At 37.2% G+C, this 22270-nt stretch overlaps 1 protein-coding gene across 1 annotated transcript in view; it reads right to left on the minus strand.

Moving 5' to 3' along the window:
* Positions 1–22270, minus strand: part of lars1b (leucyl-tRNA synthetase 1b) — a 44539-nt gene that overhangs the window by 8427 nt on the left and 13842 nt on the right. Inside the window, exons 7-26 of the mRNA XM_052013761.1 lie at positions 21385–21497; positions 19078–19141; positions 17298–17365; positions 16158–16383; positions 15894–15981; positions 15679–15755; positions 13803–13856; positions 13046–13186; positions 12219–12296; positions 10965–11050; positions 10199–10264; positions 8880–8962; positions 7498–7636; positions 6477–6689; positions 6149–6206; positions 5992–6055; positions 4740–4923; positions 3697–3787; positions 3452–3592; positions 1718–1858 (exon numbers count right to left, since the gene is read on the minus strand). Coding sequence (XP_051869721.1) covers positions 1718–1858; positions 3452–3592; positions 3697–3787; positions 4740–4923; positions 5992–6055; positions 6149–6206; positions 6477–6689; positions 7498–7636; positions 8880–8962; positions 10199–10264; positions 10965–11050; positions 12219–12296; positions 13046–13186; positions 13803–13856; positions 15679–15755; positions 15894–15981; positions 16158–16383; positions 17298–17365; positions 19078–19141; positions 21385–21497 — 2175 coding nt within the window. The remainder of the gene's footprint in view (positions 1–1717; positions 1859–3451; positions 3593–3696; positions 3788–4739; positions 4924–5991; positions 6056–6148; positions 6207–6476; positions 6690–7497; positions 7637–8879; positions 8963–10198; positions 10265–10964; positions 11051–12218; positions 12297–13045; positions 13187–13802; positions 13857–15678; positions 15756–15893; positions 15982–16157; positions 16384–17297; positions 17366–19077; positions 19142–21384; positions 21498–22270) is intronic.

Consider the following 22270-nt stretch of genomic DNA (forward strand, 5'->3'; position numbering starts at 1 on the left):
GACTCTTGGTTCTAGACACCTCAACCAGGGTGATTGTCTTCCCTACCAAGCCCTGAAAAAGTTATGTATGCTGCAAAGAGATCAGTTTTCATTCTTCTGTACAGGACCAGTCTGCTTACTTGACAAAACTCCATGCCAGAAATCAATCACTGCTCTCCCTTTATTGCAAGCATATCCTTCCTTTGGTAGGGAGCTGAGGCCTGTACACATTATTGCAAGTGTGGTCTCACTAGGACTCTATGTAAATAGATGAAAACTAAAATGCTGCAGACACTGGAAATCTGAAATAAAAACAGAACATGGTGGGAACACTCAGCAGGTCAGCCAGCATCTGTGGAAAAAGAAACAATGTATGTGTCAGGTACCTTGTCAAAGGCCTTCTGAAAGGCAAAATAGATCATATTTACTGATTTTCCTTTATCTTTTCTTCTAGTTATAACCTCAAAAACTTCAATAGGTTTGTTGAAGATGATTTCCCTTACATTAGCTGGGCAATATGGTCTATTACACACTAATATGCTGACCTACTGTGATTCTGGGAGTTCAATTTCATTTCCACATGATTCAAGCAAATTTGCATGGTGGAAAGGATCCAATTGCCCATGTAGCCTTAAGCTGGAAAATTAATTTGATGAGTGTAATAGAGAAAAACTACACAAAAGTTAATAACTAGCTCTTAGGACAGAAGTATTGGCTTCTAATTTTTTTCGTGATCTTACAGGTCTCCCATGACATTTCTACAGGCAAGTTCTGAGAATGCACTACTTGAAAACTGAGGCATAAATATTACAACAGATAACATCAGGGCATTGGTTTCAAGTAACTGAAGTTAAATTCTATTTATTGATATTGTGGTACTTATTCTGGAGTTTTAAGAATCAAATTATATAATAATAATAAAGTACAGTGAGTGCCCCATTTCTACTGTTATATCCATTTTTAAGCATATCTGATAAAAAAAAAATCAATACTTCTGACAAATATTTCCTCCTTTCTCTCAAGAACTATTCAAAGTAGATGATGTTTGATTGTTAAATTGACAGGATGAGCACAAACAAACATCAATGAATGAGGGTGGGACTACCAGAGTGGGGATCACCCATGCCACTACAACACAAATTGTAGTTTAAATAGGCACACTTAGGTCTTGGCTGGCACTGTAATTTTGCACATGCAGTTCCTAAATTCTGCTGGGCTATGACACGAAATGATTAGATTGCAAACTATACACAAGGAAAAAAGATCACCCAAACCGTTTTTACCCCTGAGCAATGAAGCCATTAAATGAGCATTAGCGGAAATCTGAGATCCATGTTTAGCTGGCCATCCCAGAATGGTAGTTGGGAAAGGGAGAACAGCAAAGGATTGCCTTGTGTTTTGTAACTGAATTCAGATGTTTTGGCTGCATACAGTTAAAAACACCATATGCAGCCAGTAGTGATGATTGAGCAGTTCACTGGTTAATAAAGACCAGGGACCACACAGACAGACGGATTTTATGCTTGCAATTTTTATGTAGCTATCTTTCACTGCTTTTATTGGGAGAAGCTGCTGTAGCTTCAGATAAAAATTGTGTTTATTCCTTTGTTTTCTGAGTGAATTGACCAACTCCTGTTCAATATAGACCCAATCTAGCCTCCCTCGAAGCCTGAGACAGCATAGTGAATAGATACTTATTACTTTAACAGTAATAATTACTGATGTAAAGTCTCCATACTTTTCCTTTTCCAGCAACCATGTAGTTCTTGGCACGGAGACGAATGTCATGTGCAGTTTCCATCAGATACTGAGATGAACGAATGAGAATTTCATCCACAGCTCCAGCTACTGGCCATCTTGCATTCATCAATGACTCGGTCTGAAAAAAGTTATTTCAGGTTTTAAACAAGCAATGCAAATAGATGTTGGCCACATTCAAAATTTTTAAATGAAGGCAATGCACAAAAGTTATTTCAGGTTTTAAACAAGCAATGCAAATAGATGTTGGCCACATTCAAAATTTTTAAATGAAGGCAATGCACAAACATGACTGAAAATAGAAAATGGAAATGTATTGAAACAAATATCTCTAAATATTCATTTTGCAGAATGCAAAACAAATACATCCTGAAAAACAAAGGCTGGGGTGCCTGATCGGCCACTTAGTTGAAACTTAGAATTGTCATTTCTGGTTGGAAATGTTGTGAATTCAAGCACCACTCCACCCTTTTTTGATGAAAAATTTAAACAAGACTGACTTGAGTGACTGCAAATGTTTCTGTGACACTATTTTCTTCCTACATTGGCCAACAGTTATCCCTCAACAATACTACCACCAAAAAACTCCTTTGAAGACACAGCTTTATGCAAAGTAGCTGTGTTTCATTCAAACTTTTCATTATGATCCTTACATGATATAAATATATTACTGCGTCTCTTCAATCTGAACATAGTTAAATTAAGATCTCACAAGTGAGCCACGGGTTACCAGACTGTCCAGTATTAAAACTTAAATTGGGCTCCCATGTGCATGTGGGAGTCTGATTTCAATAAATTTAATGAGAATCCCATCTTTCGGAAAGGGACATAGACCTGTATTGCTGCCTTCAGTCATCAAAATGGCAGATGTTGATTACAATGACAAGTTGGAATTATCGAACATGGAACATTATAGCACAGTACAGGCCCTTCGACCCACAATGTTGTGCCGATGTTTTGTCCTGCTCTGAGATCTATCTAACCCTTCCCTCCCACATAGCCCTATATTTTTCCTATCATTCATGTGTCTATCTAAGAGACTCTTAAATGTCCCTAATGTATCTGTCCCCACCACCTCTGCCAGCAGTCTGTTCTACGCACCCACCACTGTGTAAAAAAAAACTTACCTCTGACATCCCCCTTATACCTTCCTCCAATTACCTTAAAATTATGCCCCCTCATGTTAGCCATTTTCGCCCTGGGAAAAAGTCTCTGACTGTCCACTCGATCTATGCCTCTTATCATCTTGTAGACCTCTATCAATGTTGTATTCTTAGACCTCTATTATGTCACCTGATTTTTTATTCTTGATGGTGCCTATCTATATTGATGCTTGGACAAGTTGGGCTGAAGGGCCCATTTCCCTGCTGCTTTACTCTATGACTGCTCTAAACAAGTTACAGCATGTCCATCTTTACACATAAATCTCATTAAAATGAAACAGAATTTAGAATGCGTTAAAGTAAAGCATTTTGAGACATCAAGTATAAATGTATTGCTTAACTAATCTATAGCTTATTTTAAAACCTCAATTAGTCCAAATATTATCAACTTCATGGAATTTAGTACATTTTTTGGATCCAGTTTTTGTATTGTGACCAGATGTATACAAAATAGAACTTTATAATAAACACACACACACACACACACACACACACACACACACACACACACACAGTATTAGTTACTTAACAGCTTTATCTAATAACAGTACCTTTCCTAGAAGAGTCCAGATGTGCTCACAAAGGTGTGGGCATATTGGAGCCAGTAGGAGGGTCTGAATTTCAATGAACTGGAAGATCAGGTCCTGGTGCATTCCTTCCACAGCAACTTCACGGTATTTGTCCTTTGCTGCCTGGAATACAAATTGCAAAAATCACTTAAAATCTTAGGTATGTATCCTTGGGGCTTCCATTAAATCACACCTAAGGATAATTTATTTGCAGTAATCAAATATACCTGAAATTCAAAGAAGCCAGTTTTTAAAGCATCCTTGAACATCATCTTCTCATAATGCTGCTCTGTCTTCAGAATTCCAGCATTCATCTCACTAGAATAATAATTTATAGTAGTTTAGTCATTTGTGCATAGAATCACTTTCACTAGATTTAATAATTTGCCAAACATAACTCTGCGACTGTGCGCTCTCATCAGTAATAGCAGTGAAAAGGCCATCACCATTGAAATACTGAGGCATAAAACAGTAATGAATTAAAAAGTAGTAGATAATAACCATACATTAGTTAGGGAAGAGGATGGCCATTCAGCCCATCTTAGATTATCTATTGTAGTGGACTGTGCACCTTTAGTGTCTGCATAATTTGACTATAGATTGCTATTGCACCCATTACTCAATATGCAATCTTATTCAAAGGTCCACAAATTAAGCTTTCAGTTGATTCATGAAAGGTGCCCTGAATACATTTCCAGTACACTTCCAGGATTTTATTATTGTCACTTTGTGCAAAGAATTTTTTTTTCTGACACCCATCCTAAAATTACTAGTTTGAATCTATTCCTGTTTGAACAATTTCAATTAGTTTTACCAAAGATTTTTCCACACACGTCTCTTCAGATTAAAATGCCCAGGTTTTTCTTGATATTTTATATAATTCAGTTTCTGACACAAGGGATCAGCTTTGTATCTTTGCATTGCCTCCTATGCTTGAACATCTTATTGATTAGCACTGACTATAGCCTGATTGAAACACTGTAGTTTGGTCACAATCTCTTCTAATATGGTTTACAACCACCTACTAGAGCTAACAGTCAGGCTTGATCAAAAACTGTTTATATATGCATTCTAGCCATCATGTGGCATAACCTATATTAAACATCATGGTAGCATTGTATAATGCTCCAAAACCAAAGAACTGCAAATATCCAAAACTCTTAGTCATAAAGTCCTTTGTCAGGATTGTCGTCTTTTACCAAAACGTTTTCAGAACTACTGCAAATGATTAACAAGGAAGTCTTCAAATGCATTAAAGGCCAAGTGGTACCTGATGAAGACCCGATCGTTGAAGGTGTTAGCTGGTCCGCTGCGGAGGCTCTTGCGGTTTGCAATCATCTCCTTCACCCATTCCACCCAGGTGTACAGCCGCAGAATACCTGCATCAGCCATTGTTTCTACAAAGTTTGCATCTTCCACTGTGTCGCCAGAGTCAGCAAGGGCAAACCGCATCCCTGGGGACAAGTTATGGCAGAGGAGTGAAGCATATGAATAGCTCATGACTATTCATATTTAATCACATTATGGTAACTTGAACATCAACCTATCACAGCCTGACAGAAGTAGAATATAAACAAAAATGAAGTTTATCTCACCTAATATAAGCTAAGTACATCTGGTCTGCAATACTTAAATTGGGATTACATTGCTACATAGCATGAGTGGCAATATACATGATTCACACTTACAGTTACCTCATCAGAATACCTTGTTTCAGCTTAAAGGAAATGTATGAGCTGTGGTTGTGGAGAAAAGTTATTCTAGATTTAGTCTACAATGTTAGCAATTCTTGTGTACAGTTCATCAGTAATCTCTATTTCCTTCTGAACTGTTTAATTCAATAAATGGCACCACTATGTTTCTTTCAGCTGTTTTGCTAGTCATTCTATTATGGGATCTCCAAAACTGGATATAATATTCCAACTATGTTTTGTGTTTATTCAGCAAGTTTTCTGGGATTGTTTTCAAACTTGACTTATGTAAAGTTCCAAAAGTGAGTCTGGGGTAGAAAACAAGAAATTTAAATAGTACTTTTATGTTTCTTTGAAGTGTAGTAATGCAGTAGTCAATTTGTGCATAGCAAAGCAACAAAAAGCAATGCAATAAACTACCCGATAATCTGTTTCACTGAGGTCAGTTGAGCAAGACATATGGCATGATACTGAAGAAAAATTTCATCTCTCTGAAAAAAGTACATTGAGATTTTTTGTTTTACTCAAGTGGGCAAGAGCTCGATAAAATGTTCCATCTGAAAGCCAGACGTGTTGATATATCTTTGAATTTTTTTCCCGTCCCCTTCTTCCTGTGACAGAGCTCGAAATAGACTGTCTGCTTCAAGAATCAAGTGTCAGGCATGCAAACAATGTGGCATGCCCAATGGAGTTGGCTGAGTGTAACCAGGATCTTAATGCTGGGGTTTCTGGCCATTGCCCCTGCACAATCACCTACTGGAGCTTAAAAAGCTTCTGATTCTCACAAATTAAACTCACTTGAGTTAGACAACTGGTAGAGAGGCTACTTACCATCTGTAGAGAATTTGTCCATAGCTTCAGACAGGGTAAGGAAATTCCCTGTTGACTTAGACATCTAATGGGAGACAGAAATAAATAATCGAAAGTAAAATATATTTGCATTTAATCCAGGGAAATAATGCAATTAGAAACATAAATTATAACATACCTTTTCTGAATTTAGTAGCAAGTGTCCATTTGCTCTTACAGCTCGAGGCCACTTTGTACTGCAATTTAATGACAAAAAGGCTAGTCATTTAAATAAAAAATGCCTCTCTCAATATACATCTCCAGAAATTAGATTTTACTTTCCTAACACTAACTTTTATCTGGTTAACAGGAGTGGTAAAGCCACAAGCAACTCATTACTAGACAAAGTTCCACACAAAGATAACCTGTATTACTTACTAAATATGTAGGCTTGATGCATGCAAATAGGCTGTAGGTGAAACAGCTTGTACCAGTAATCATGTTATTTCTTAATGATGTGATCTCACCTGTCATCTGTCCACATGGCTACATGGTTATACAGGTAGTACGAGAGATGATTTGGAACCAGGTCTTTCCCGGAGACGCGCAAATCCACTCCATACCAATATTCAAATTCCATTTTCAGTTGGTCTAAACTCTTTTGAGGAATTTGAGTTTTCGGGCGTGGAGCATCCTTCAAAAAGATATAATCCCAAACTTCTCTAGTCATCTGTTCTGGTCTAAAGACATAAAGATCAAATATATCAGTGCTGGTAGCAATCTGGTATTATGGAAGTAGTTTGGAAAGAATGCATTTTTATCTACAATACAAATTATTTTATGACAATTACTAATTTATTAGTCACAGTCATCAAGTCCAAGGTTGGAATCATTATTAGATTTCAGAGATGGAAGAACAATCCTAATACAGAAAAACTCAAATAATCTGGCATCCGATTGTTTGGAAATCCTGATGGTTCAGAAGACGGCTCACTCATTAATCCAGAGTGCGAGTCAGGGGTCCAGAGTGCGAGCTAGATGTGCAGCCAGAGCCAGAATCCAGGCTGCGTGTATATTTTCCTCTACCTTTAAGCTAATTGCATTCACTTGAAAAAAATTATGCTGCCATGTAAAATGTAAAAAAAATGTGAAATAGAAGTGTGCTTGGATATTAACTTTGAATCATCTGTAAGGCTAGCATCATCTTATTAGAGATGATCTGTAATTCATATTATTAAGTATACATGTATTATTGACTTGAAGCAAATGATGCAAAATTGAAGAAAAATTGTTCTCCATGTTACTGCAACTGTGATGTAAATTTTAATTCATTACTGAAAAAGAAAACTGATTACTTGTGCTACTTTCAAATTAAAATCTGGAAGCAGGTGCTTGTCCAATTATCATTGGCGGATTACATTCACCGTTCATAGAGAATCAGTCATAGTTGCCAAATAATATTTTGATCATGCAATCTTATAAACAATCTGCATTATATTGTAAAATATGAAGTTGTTCATTAAATTTGCTTTAAAAGTTTATTCTCACCTGATACCCAGTGGACCAGACGTTTGACCATTCAGAGTTCCCCCTTGCAATAGGTGAGCTACTGTGTAGTAAGCCATATAAATGGTGGAATCAGAGAGAGATTCTATCAACCACTGGTCATCCCACGGTAAACGGGAGCCTGAAAAAGTAAATGTATCATTATTTAAAAGCTTTGGCACTCCTAATTGTACAGCAAGATATTATAGTACTCTGTGAATGAAAAACATGATGATGCTGGAGGAACTCAGCAGGCCAGGCCAGGCAGCATCCATGGAGGGTCCTGACCCGAAACGTTGACCGCCCGCTTTTCTCCATGGATGCTGCCTGGTCTGCCGAGTTCCTCCAGCATCATAGTATTTTTTTTATCTAGATTCCAGCATCTGCAGTCCTTTGTTTCTCTTATAATACTCTGTATTGAGTAAAAAAAAATGCAAAAGGGACACAGGAGAATGGGAAAAAATTAAGGTTGACATGAAATGGCAAAAAGCACAAAGGGTTTATACAGGGAGGCTTTGAGAGTGGAAGGAGGGATATGACTATGAAATGTCAAGGTTGGGGGTGGCAGGGGTGGGGGGAAGAGAAAGGGGGAGAGTGGCGGGGATTCACCAGCTTCAAGAACAGCTACTTCCCTTCAACCATTCATTTCTTGTAACAACCGGCAAAACCCTAATCACTACAGTTTAGCAACACTATGACCACTTTGATCACTTTGCACTAAAATAGACTTTTTCTTGTTCTTATTGTGTTCTTCCTTGTAAAAATCGTGTACAATTTAATTTATATTTTTCTTACTTGTACGATTCTACATGCCTGTGATGCTGCTGCAATTAAGCTTTTCATTGCACCTGGGCATACATGTACTTGTGCATATGACAATAAACTCGACTTTAACTTTAAGAGCATCAATGAATGGGCATAAAATACTTCCATGCCAAAAATACCCACATCTGCCAAAGAAATACAAATAAAGTTTGTATCCACAAAGTATAATATTTGGGATTAAGTAGTGCAAATAAACAAGGGGACCACATTTAGTTACTAGTTTAATCTTTCATTGTTCAGGTTTTGTAAAACCCAGCATTGTATCAGCTATTCATTATTTCCCAATTTACTTTGTCTTCTATTTTGCTCTTATTTATCTTAATGATATAAACAGCAAATTATAATTCATAAAAATGAAAGTGTATTCAAAGGTAACTACATAGAAAAAAATTGGTAGAATTACCTCAACACCATAAAATTACAAAAATGTTCCACTGGGTATTGTTGCAATGTATGGTTCACCTTAAGGACGACAAAATACTCACGACATACTTCACGAGCTATATGCTTCTAGTCCAACAGTTCATTATTTTTGTACAGTATTTATTTGTTACACTAACCCAGGCCATATGTTCTTGAGCAGGCATGATCTTGCAGCCAGTTAAGGCTAGCTTCAAAATTCCTCCTGGTTTCGTCACAGAATCTGTAAAAATAAAAAAAAAATGCATATTTCTTTTTGAAATTTAATATGAAATGTTTTATAATATTAAAGGCACAATACAAACAGGAACTATGAGATGGATTAATAAAGGCACCTCAGGCTGCTACAAATTAATATGCTGCAGCTTACAACCAGATTTATCAAACATCATAGCCTTGATCTTTTCTCAGCACAAATTTTCCATGTCAATTTAATTCTAACACCTTATTTTTCAATCCCCTGAGAACTGGCGTTTTGTATTAGGATACCGTACCAGGCCTTGAAGAGGTGCTGCCTGGAATCCTCAAATTTCCAATGATATATCTCAGGAAGGGAGGAAAACTTTAGGACAAAAAAATAACCCCCATGATTGATAATACATCATTTTGTTCAGCTTTCTTAGTGTCAGCTGTTATTGATATCAGCAGAGGAACTAACATGTGCCTTGGGATGCTAGAGAATAGTTGAAACTTGATGGTTAGGGTAGGGGAATAAATGAAAACAGTAGATTCCCATTTTCTGTATCAACCACAATTTGATCTTGAAAGAAAATTAATAAAAATGCAGATACTGGAAATCTGGAATAAATACAGAAGTACTCAGCTGTCCAGATAGCAGTTGTTGAAAGAGAAACAGACTTAATGTTTCATTAAACATTTACTAAGTTTGTGAAAAACAGACTGTTGGAGGGTCAGAGGGTTGAGCAGCATCTGTGCAGGGAAAAGAATTGTCGTCATTTCGGGTCAAGACCCTGCATCAGGACTGCTTACAGACACTGCTTGACCCATTAAGTTCCCCCAGCAGTTTGTTTTTTTGCTCCAGATTCCAGCATCAGCAGTTTCTTGTGTCTCTGTTAAATTTGTTTGCCTTTCCTCAGATGCTACCTGACCTGCTGAGCATTTTCGGCACTTTGTTTTTATATTAGACTTTCAAGTGTAACTAAAAACTGGCTGTGATCAGAGAGCCAAGAACATGCCACAGACAAGTTAAAAATATGAATTTGGATGTTTTCATGTTTCATCTTAAATAGCGTAAATCAGCTTGACACTTCCACATATTGTGAAGGAAAAATCTTAGCAATTTACTGATCAGGTTTTTCTCAAGCACACTGTAACAGTGATTACAGTCTCACTGGAACTAGGTCAACTAACTGCTGTTAGTTTAAAGTATATCCAGAAAAGGCCTCAAAAGGAAAAAGATCAAAGCAAATGATAAAAGCGTTAACAGAATGACACATACGTTTCCAGCTTTGACAGACACCCTGTCGCTTGTTTCTTCCAATTTTCTTCACCATAATCCAGATACCTATATTGAAAATATAAATCATAAATTAAATGAGAGCAAATTTTTAGACAAGGTGATGAGTAACTAGAATTCTCTCTGAACAGAGACAAAGACAACCACATCAAGCAAGATGGGCAGAGTGATGAACTTATTTACCTAATAGAAAACATAAAATTCAATGAGCTGTTTCGAAGCAAAGTTACTTCCTCAGAATCACTACTCAAGCAAAACATTGGGCTACATATAAAAAAATATTCAGCTCGGGCCTCGATACTTGAACATTTTCCAGATATCCTAACAGGCACGATAGTGTAGCAGTTAGCGTAACGCTATTACAGCACCAGCGACCTGGGTTCAATTCCGGCCGCTGCCTGTAAGGAGTTTGTACATTCTCCCCGTGTCTGCGTGGGTTTCCTCCAGATGCTCTGGTTTCCTCAGACATTCCAAAGATGTGCTGGTTAGGAAATTGTGAGCATGCTATGTCGGTGCCGGAAGCGTGGTGACACTTGCAGGCTGCACCCAGAACACTCTATGCAAAAGATGCATTTCACTGTGTGTTTTGATGTACATGTGACTAATAAAGATATCTTAGCTTATCTAAACAACACACAAAATGGTCACTTCATGGGATGTCAGAGAACTTCAGTTATTTGCAAGTTCATCCAAAAGGATGTAGTGGGGAAGAGGTGGAATGTCAAAAAAGTTGAAAATATATACTTGCCATTGATCACACAAAGCTACAACACACTCATCAGCAGACCTTGATATAATTTGCTTCTCAGGTTCCATGTAGATCATAGCTTCTCCCTAGGAGAGTTATTAGAATTTTATCTTTAGTTGAGGTGACAAGTGGAGTGCTGCAAGGATCAATGTTTAGGCCTCCATATCAATAACTTAGATAGGGGTGGGGAATAAATCTAATATGTCCATGTTTACTGATGATGCAAAGTTCGGTAAGAAATTAAGCTGAGGCTACAAAAGGGAGGATAATTGAGTGAGCAAGTATACAGAAGATGAAATATAATATGGCAAAGTAAAATTATATACTTTGTTAAAATTGAAAAGCTGATTGTTTTAAATTCCAGATTTTGGTATTCAAAAGGGCCCTGGATGACCTTGATCAAGAATGACAAGAAGTTAATGTGCTGGTACAACACGTTATTAAGAAAGCAAATCATGCCAGAGTCTTTATTACAAAGGCACTGGAGTTTAAAGTAGAATATTATTCCATCTATATAGTGTCTTGGTGAGACTACAGCCAAGGTGCTCTGTATAGTTTTAATCTCCTTATGTAAGAAAAATACATTTCCTTGAAGGAGGTCCAGTGAAAATTCAATGGACATATTTCTAATACAAGGTAATTTTTGCATAAGAGAAAGAGATTGGTTGGAAAATTGAAGTGTTACCTTTTCATCTTAAAAGGGATGAACCTACAGGATGGCAATGGGAAGAAACTTCTCTACTTAAACTGCTGTGAATCTTTGGAATTTTATATCCCACAGTATTGTTTTTCATTGAATATATTTAAAACTGTGGTAGATGAACTTTTGGAAACACTGGAATCAAGAGATCAGGGGACTGTGTGAAGAGCTGTTGACGAAGATCAGCCAAGAACAGACTAAATAGTTTGAGGCCAGAAACCCTAGTGGCTTAAATCTGATACTTTTAAAAAATACCCTTGTGCATTAAGGCCTATGTAATTTTAGTCCACTTTTCTTCTCATTCTTCTCCAACCTTCATAGCAGCTTCCATCAATATTATTATTCCGATAGTAAGTGACCATTACCAACTTTGTATTCCATTCAGACCTAATCAAAGAAGAAGGTCAACCGGGCAAGCAGCAGCTAGCAGTTAAAAGCTGATATCTCAGCACCTGTTACAGTAATTCAATCCAATAAACTGGCAACTCAACAGTCACTATATTTCTGATCTGCACAGTTAAGTTGTTGCTGAATAAATTAAGTGCAAAACTTACATCGTCTATCATTTTCTGTTGAATTAGCTTCTTGACTTCATGCACCTTCTGTCCTTTGAACCCATCCACAAGCATTATCTACATCAGAAAAAGGTTTGTGAATATTTAACCAGTTGTTAGCTTGGCCTAATTTGCCCTTAAAGTTTGCCCTTTAATTAAGATGATTGAGAGTTCCATGAAGGCTTGATCTCAAGTCAAAGCAATTACTCTCTGCAAGGTAGTGATTGCAGAGGTACTTTCTAATGGTTACACAAATTTACCATACAAGTAATGATACACCAGTACCCTCTGCCCTAAAACCCACAAATCATTCTGATGCTGACCACACATGGGTAGCACATTGGCGCAGCTAATACAGCTTCTGCCTCACAGCTCCAATGATCTCAGGTGCTGTCTGTATGGAGTTAGTGTGCTTTCCATGACCGCAGGTGTTTCTTCTGCATGTTCTGATTTCTTCCCACATCCTAAAGATTTGAGGGTTTGTAGATAAATTGGCCTTGTAAATTGCCCTTGGTGTGAAGGTGAATGGTAGAACCTGGTGGGATGGAGGAAGGGGTGAGGGCTTGATTGGAACATGGGATTAGCCCACAGAACGCTTGATGATCAGCGCGAGCTCAGCGGTCTGAGGGGCCTGCTTCAGTGCTGTATAACTATGACCTGTGGCATTGCAAGGATAATGCCTGTGAGACCTACTAGTACATAAATAAATAAAATGAATCACTGATGGTAACTTAAAGCTCCGAAGGTCACTTGGCCCATCATATCCATATCATTTATAGTAAAAATCAAATAAAGTAACTATATAAGTGCTTAAATATATTACTCACCCCTTCATAAAAACCTTTCAGATAAACTCGGTCTTTGGCCTCTGCAAGTTTTTCCCTATCATTCTGACTTTGAATCTTCAATTCATCGCACACAGTTGGTGCAGAGAGGTTTCCATAGCCTGGGGTTTCAATAATAGGAATCTACCAAAAAAAGCACAGAAAATAGGACATTTTTAAATGGCACTGAAACTTTAATGCATTGCATGTATTCATCCTGATGATAATGATGAGAAACCTATAGATCTGTTATTTCAAAGCTCACGAGGACCCTCTAGTGACAGGCTTGGTTACTTCAATATTACAACATTGGACATACAACAAGGTTTCACCCAATAAACTGTTTCTAATTGATTTTCAGGCCAAGTTTAGCAGAGCTGTTAGCCTAACTCACGGTATAGTTTTATGTAGCTCAGAAGGGTTAGCTGGGAGCAGAACAAGAGCCAAGAATTATTCAAAGAATGGATCTCATTTTAAAATAGAGAATATGTATCACATCTGCACAAACCATCACCTTGATTATGCCATCAAAATAGACAATGCTAGAGCTACAAGCTAGACCAAGAAAGGGGTTACTCAATGATCATCAGGGATTTGGGGATATTCTCTTCAAACTGGTAGATGAGGTAACCTACATTAATAGTAAATTAAAAGCTTGCTATTTTGAATAAAAACTACAATAAAGGCAGACTTACTTTGGATCTTAAAAGAATGCAAATAACTTAGATTCTCTTTTATTGTTCAATTTAAGAATACTCACTGGTTCAAATGGTAGGACCTTTTCATCAGAGATTCCATACTTCTCTCTCAGTGCCTGAAGAAACAAAAAAAATGCTTTAATTCTTTCAGAATTCAGCTTGCAATAATGGCAGTATATTAGATGAAAATGTTATGGACTTGACAGTGTAGTTATGACTTCTTTTGGATGAAATTGCCTCCTCTCATGAGCTGTTCAATCGTCCACACACACAACTAGATGTGACACAGACAGCAACATTTACTTTTGCAGTTTAGTAAATATTTGGCCTATGCTGTACTTTCAAAAATTGGCACCTCATTTTTAGACTCAGTTAGTGCAGCTCCTCATACATTCTACAGCAAACCAAGGTTGGTCTCCTGGCCCAAGGATAATAGTCGAGAAAGGAATATGCTGATAAGAAGACAGATTGTGAAGGACAGCTGCATCTGCAATATGGGATCAGCTTCTGTGCGGAACTCTCATCAACATACTGCTCACCAGCTGCCAGTATCCACAATCCTCAACCCCACAAAGATTAATAACTTGGATGAGGGGGTAGAAGGGTGGGTTGGCAAGTTTGCAGACGACACAAAGGTTGGTGGTGTTGTGGATAGTGTAGAGGATTGTCGAAGATTGCAGAGGGACATTGACAGGATGTAGAGCTGGGCTAATAAGTGGCAGATGGAGTTCAATCTGGAGAAGTGTGAGGTGGTACACTTTGGAAGGACAAACTCCAAGGCAGCGTACAAAGTTAATGGCAGGATTCTGGGTAGTGTGGAAGAGCAGAAGGATCTAGCGGTCCACATCCACAGATCCCTGAAAGTTGCCTCACAGGTGGATAGGGTAGTTAAGAAAGCTTATGGGATGTTAGCTTTCATAAGTCGAGGGATCGAGTTTAAGAGCTGCGAGGTAATGATACAGCTCTATAAAACTCTGCTTAGACCACACTTGGAGTATTGTATCCAGTTTTGGTCACCTCATTATATGAAGGATATGGAAGTGTTGGAAAGGGTGCAGAGGAGATTAACTGGGATGCTGCCTGGTTTAGAGAGTATACATTATGAGGAGAGACTAAGGGAGCTAGGGCTTTACTCTTTGAAGAAGAGGAGGATAAGAGGAGACGTGATAGAGATGTACAAGATATTGAGAAGAACAGATAGAGTGGAAAGCCAGCACCTCTTTCCCAGGGCACCAACGCTCAATACAAGAGGGCATGGCTTTAAAGTAATGGGTGGGAAGTTCAAGGGAGATATCAGAGGAAGGTTTTTTACCCAGAAAGTGGTTGGGGCATGGAATGCACTGCCTGGGGCAGTGGTGGAGGCAGGTACATTGGTCAAATTCAAGCGATTACTAGATGAGCATATGGAGGAATTTAAAATAGAGGGATATGTGGGAGAAGGGGGTTAGATAGTCTTAGGCGAGGTTTAAAGGTCAGCACAACATTGTGGGCCAAAGGGCCTATATTGTGCTGTGTTGTAAAAACTTAACAGCAACTCACTGTTGAGACCAAGCCCATGAACAGGGCAAAAGAAAATCTGCAGGCATAGATGTTCCTTTTCAGTGCAATTTCCCCCTTGAGATTCACTCCAAACAGCAGTAAAATCAAATGTAAATTACATTCAGACAGCCTACAGGTATTTTATGTACAAGTACTCTTCACTGAACTGTACCAAATCTCAGCACCTAAAAATTGGTGGCAACATAATTCAAGGACTTCCACAAAATATTTACTTGAAATGTTGTGTCCTTTGAAAACTCTGCATGAGAAAATGGCTATTAACTTAAGTAGCGGAGTTATACAGTTCCAACAGAACAGTGATCAAGCAAGGAATTAATGTCTTCAGCACTGGAGGATGGATAATCAATAATAAAAAGGGGGAAAAAAAAGACAACATACCTTCTTATTCTTTAGGTCTCGGAGAGCTGCAATGTCATCTGGAGCATCGGATGGAACACTGGTGACGATGCCAGAGCCTGTAGAGTGAATAGAAATATTTCACTAGTGCAAAAATGAAAAATCTTTCAATGAACCTGTTGTTTAAATATATGTTTTTGAAATTCCAAACCTGAACCAGTTCTATAAACTCACTTCAGGTATAAGAAATGGAATACCTTTATCTTCTTTGATGGTGAGCATAGGGAGAGCATAGATAATATTGTAGGATGTCAAGGGAGCACTCAATGACACACCAAGGATATCCTGGAGAGAAATTTAAAAATGATTTAAAACTACTAGAATAAATAAACAAAACCCTTCCCTTCTCAGCGCTTTTTTTCTAAGATCATATGATATTCAGGATTTAATATCAGAGCATCCAGAAGGTGACATTTCGTTCAAAAGTCTGCAAAAATCACCAATGTGCAAGAAGTATTTACCTCTCCAATTAGTTCCATCACCAAAGGCACTTTTCCATTCTCTTTGGTAAACCCCTGGAAAGACATATTCCTTGCTGCCCGCTGTGTACAGATAAATATGTCTCCATTCATTATTTCAAAGGCAATATACCTCATGTCGGGACGAACCCAACAATTAGTTTGTCCAAACATGGTCTCTGGTCTCAGAGTAGCAGCCACCAGAAAGACGTTTTGACCTTTAAGGCCACTGCAAAATAGAAAACAAGACTGATTGCCTGAGGTAGATCACAATTACATTTTTTTTTGCCACATTTAAAGCTGAACTTTGTTCCATTATTCTCTCCACAGCTTCAGATTTTAAATGAATTTCATGCCATGCCAAGAACAACCCACTCTTTACAACATCCATGGAAACATCCAATGACATTTTAATGGCATTCACAAATAAACTCAGTATTTGAAGCATGATTAGCAATGTCAAGCCCAGGATGGAGGAAGTCAGTTCAACAAAGAAACATTTGCAGGAAGAATTCTCAATTTTTTTTTAAATCACGGCCACAGCATACAAATGGAGAGTGACATAATCTACTGAAAGTACTTAATGGTAGACTGCATTAAAATTTCTTGATAAGTTTATAAATGGAGAAATGTATGCCCGTTTAAAAGACAATGTAATCAATGTGTATTACCATGCAAAAAAATGGTATTCATAAATGTTAGCCTCATCAGCGTTGTAAAATGTCTTGCTTTTGGGGAAAAAATATCTAATTTGTTACAAAATCTACATATGGGCCCTTAATTATGGATAGTGACCAATGTCTTGAAAGCTGATCAACAAAAAAATGTGAATGCTTCTCAACTCTCATTCAGTACGATTTGCATCACCTTTGTCTGAAAGGACAACTAGCTAGAGACTAGAACTCCGGCAGTTCTCAATGACACTCCATGCTGCTTGATGTTTTGTTTAGGTTATTCATCCTATTTTCCCCCCTTGCTTGTTAGCTTGCTTCACCAAATTCTTAAATATCTTATATAATGGTATATTGCTATTGCCATTAAAAACAGGTCTGGCAGCATTAACTTGGTTTCTGAGACGGAGGGTTGAATTCAGAGACTGATGAGATAAAATGGCATTGGTTTATTCACAAGTGAAGATTGTACCTTAGTTTTGTTGGATAAGGCTCAAGGATCTTCATTTTGATTAAAGTATATTCCTGAGGTCCCACGCCCTGCAACAAAACCACAAAATAAATGAGGTAGAAATAAAGTGTTTAAGTGTTGCCTAGTTCTTTGGTTTATTGCAAATAGTGACCGTCTCACTTGGGAAGGACATCATTTCAGACTTCCGTGAATTCTAATGCTATTCATAATTCAAAGCTAGAAAGATTTAAGGAGATTGTGGAAGGTTCATGATAGATGACAAAATACTTGAAGCAATTGCCTTGGTGAAGGATAGGGTGTCTCAGCCACATATATAATAAATTGGTCAATGTATTTTAATGGTTTCCAGAATCAATTGTGATTTACTTCTTGCTGCATAGAATACATAATGAAGTTTTACAATGCAGAAGGCAACTTTCAAAGAAACTATTTTTATGAGTATTTCCTGACACTTCATTTGGTTAGAAGACAGACTAGCGTTGATAGGTTTTTGATTTGTACTGTCATAACATACAAGTGTGCACAAAACTGATGTTATAAAATTGAGGGTGGTGGGGTGTGACAAGAGAAACTATTCAATGACTAATTGTTGTTGAAGGACAGCTTTGTGACTATGCCCAGCTCTGAAATCATTCTGCTTCCATCATACAGATTTACAGGCCATGAACTCTAAGGCCAATTACCACATAAAATACTTTTACTCAAGGTTTAAAATTTATATTTGGCAATTAGTGTCAGAGATCTTACTTTTCTAGGCTCCTAAGCTGTGAAGTATATAATTAGTGTAAATATATTGATATGCCATTTAATGAATAACTATTGTTTTCTGTTCATAAAATTTTTATCAAGTTATAGCTGAAGACTAGATGGCATATAATCTTTCTAAAGCTGAAGAAAATATGTAATAGCACATGAAATTTTCAGTAAAGGAAATAGTACCAGTGACAAGGAGATTCTGTCATAATCTTCTATTCAGTGCAATTACCAAGACAATGTGAGAGTATGTGCTGGTGTGCCATTCTGATGAAGGATCTGAAATGATCACTGTTTCTCTTTCCACAGATGCTAACTAACCTGTTGAGTGTTTACAGAATTTTATGTTTTTAAAAGGCTTTTCCAAATTGAATATCAGTGGAACCCCATTTTTCTGCTACCTATTCCAATATGAAATTGCAATCCCCAGCAATTGCAAAAGCAACATTTCCCACTATATTCTTCCCTTTCTCCATTACAGCCAATTGCAAAACAGAAAGGTTGACACTGCAGAATACAGGTGGCATTTCCTAAATGATCAGAATTATTGATCTTGGTCAGACTTCCTCCAATCATGAACTTTATGTGGAAGCATTAAATGTGTTGTTTTGACACACTCTATTTTATGTGTAATACACAAATATTTAATTCAGCAAACATAATAAATATTCATACAAGGTGTAAATTAACCACATCCTAGGGCTCCTTACTAAAAGGAGGGGGTCCAAATACTAGATAATTTAAAAACTAGTTTACAAGTAGGACTAGTTTTGATTGCCATGCATCTTGCCTTACTTTTTTTTAAAAAAGGGATGACTGTGACCAAAGATAATAAAATTTAAAATGGGTATTAATTTAAAAGTGTATCTTCCATAGCATTCCTCACAATTAGTCACAGGTTGACTTGGAATTTGGAGAGATTTAGGTAGAATGAAAATAAATGAGTGGTGGTAAATTGTATTTTTTTGAACAAAAATAAGCTTACGGTGAATTTTTTTGATTGGATCACTGTTGCCTACATCCTTACCTCTCCAGTCTGCCGATCATGATCCATGCAGGGTTGCCCATCCTTTGGAGAATAAATAGTGTATCTGAAAAAGATGACTTCATAATTATTTTCTATTCACAACATCGCAGATTTGAAGGGAAGAATTTTAGATAGCTGCTGCAGTATGTTTCTTACGCACATTTCAAAAGCACAATACAAAAAGGAAACAAAAAAAATAAAGCTATTGGGCATATATAAATTTCAGTATTTGATATTATATTACAATACTAGTGAGTGAGATCTGCTAGACACTCAAGATGTGAAGCAATAATATTCAATAAACAGAATCCTTTGGAGTTTGCTTCTTGGTTTCTTGCAGCTTTTGAAAAATCAGAAATTGTAAAATATACACTCCAAACAAAGGGGAAATTAAAAAAAAATAAAATAATTACACAAGGAAAGATAAAAACAAAATGCCATTTAAACTTTAAGGCAAGGCCAGTTAGAATGTGTAGCCCAAGTAAGTCTTCCTTATCTAAACATTGTAGTAAAAGGTACAAGTAAAAGAACTGTAATCTCAAATTTAAATTGGAGGTATTATGATACAGCAACTACTGAAAGTTGACAGCAAATTGGTCAGGATAGCAAACCAGTCGTGCCAGATAATGAAGTCAATATAAAAAGCTAAGGAAAATGATGGATGGGAGGATTAGTCTTGGTAATTAAGAAGGAAATTATTTCAATAATGAGAAATAAAGTGAGAAGCAAGCAGCAGTGGAGACTTTACAAGTAGAATTAAGAGTTGGGACTGGAGTGGAGCACAAGTAACAGCTCTGAAGAAGTAAAATGAATGATAAGAGATTAGACAAGCATGCAGGAAATACAGATTGCTTTTAATGAGAGAATTTTTCTTCATTACATTTGAATAAGCAGCTCAGTTTGAGAGGAAGTGGCAAATTTCTTCAGTGCATTCAAGATAGTTTGCACCAACAGTATGCTCCAAAATCAACAAGGTGAAAGGTCATCGTAATCAATTTCAGGTTAACAACCTCATCAGCACCAAGAATTTTCGGGGGGAATCTACATGGAACAAGTCTAACATGGGAACAATTGCTGAGGCAAACGAGCCAGGTATGAAGGAAAATTGTGCTGAACTAATCAAATAAGGAGATCAAACTGCAATCAATGAAGGTGAGCAAGGTAAAAAGATGACTGGAAACCTTGGAAAGAAAACCAGAAGTTCTTCAAAACAGGAAGAATTCCTAGAACTGGCAGTAAGTTAAATAATACAGAATCCAAATACTGTTTGTAGGTGGGTAATGGAATCTTGGGGTGGGGGTTGGGGAGAGGGTGGTTGATAGGAATATGGGTAGAATAAAAGTGGAATTAGTGTAGATGGGTGCTTGATGTACAAAGATGAACCAGGTTGACAAAGGTGGCCAATGAAAATATTAAATCAACATCTAAAGCACACGGAGTGCCAAAGGCTGGTGGAAGACCAGAGGATTAGATTTTTTTCGGGAACAAGCAGCAGACAACATAATAGCTAATAAGGAGGAGAAAACTGATTATGTGAGTAAATGGGCAAGCAAAGTCAAAACAAACTAGAGCTTCTATGGATACCTAAAATGGATGAGGGTAGCTAAGGAAACAATTGGATACCTGGAGAGTGAAATTGGGGAATCAATGACAGGAAACAGTAAGTAATTTAAAATGATACTTTGCATCAGACTTCACAGTGGAGGACATTGCAAATATCCCAAGGATAATAGATGAACTAGTTTCAAACAGGAGGGAAGAACTTGTAACAGTCCCTCTCACGATGGTCAGAGTATCGGAAAAAACTATTAGGACCCAATGGCCTGCATCAAAAGGTTTTGAAGAAAGTGGCTGCAGAGATAGCAGGGAGATTGGTTGAACTTTTTCCAAAATTAATCGAATTACAGGAGGCTACCAGTGGACTGGAAACCACAAGTGTGACAGTTCAAGGAGGGTGGAAGATAAAATGCCCAAAATTTTAATAAAACAGGTCATCCATTGTAACCCTTTGATCCAATTTTTGCCATTAAGTTAATAATACACGCTGCTCAGATTGATGTGATTATAGGTGCAAAATATAACAGAAATAATATTAGCATTACAGTGAAGTGTACTGGGAATTACTTGGTCCATTGTCTGGAAATGGTTGAAAACACCATAAGACATTCTCAAAATAGAACATGATGAGCTATTTGAGCATAAAAAGTGGGTACAAATGTTTCTTTATTAAAAAATAAATCACATTTCTAGGTTAATGTAACTAAAAAGGTATTCCATTTTGATTAGCACCAACTGAGAAAACCATACCTTTTTCCAAACTTGACCTTCTTCTTTTCTTTTAAAGTCACAAATTGCCACTTGACAAATGAATCATAAAATGGGTTTGCATCTGTTGTGATGAAGGAACGTCGCCAATCAACCTGTTAAGAGTTCATATAATCTAGAATTAAATTCCACAATGCTGAACTACAAACAACAAAACCTAAAACCACCAGACCTTGTGAATATATATTATTTAATATAGAGTAAACCCCATTTTTCATCTGAGCTCAAGCTGGAAACTCTTACTCCCACTAATCAGACAACCAAGAATCTTCAAAAGGTCAAAGTTTATTGATCTTAGCTATTGGAAGTCAAGGTTTTCTTCTTACTGGCATTGATACATGCCTCAGATCAAGTTCACCACAGCAGTCAAGGAGAGAAGTTCTTTCATTTTTTTTTCCGATTTGGCAGCTCAGTTTAACCAGAGAAGAAAATCCCCAACAGCAAAGAGGATCTTTTTTTAATTTCCCCAAACAGGTGCTCAGAATTGAGAATGAATGTCAATTATTGGCACTTCACATTGCAAAGCCTCCATCAGAAAATACGTAGTGAATATCCCCACTGATTATGGTACATTATCATTATAGCTGACAGTAGAATTTCATTCTCTTCTGATGGATTTAGTTTGGAACCATTAAACTAATTAGGCTACACACTTCCCAGACACTGGGTAGCACAACGTCATCTTTATCTGTTGAACTCTGTGGCCATAAAGAAAAGCAATAACTGAAATGCAGAGCAGATGCAGAAACTCAAGCCCCATTCAAACTTAACAACAGAAAATGCTGGGAACACTCAGCAAGACTGTGATGCTATCTGACCTGCTGAATGTTTCCAACATTTTCTGTTTTTATTTCAGATTTCTAGCAAC

This window comes from Pristis pectinata, chromosome 4, assembly GCF_009764475.1.
Source record: "Pristis pectinata isolate sPriPec2 chromosome 4, sPriPec2.1.pri, whole genome shotgun sequence".
Lineage (NCBI taxonomy): Eukaryota > Metazoa > Chordata > Chondrichthyes > Rhinopristiformes > Pristidae > Pristis > Pristis pectinata.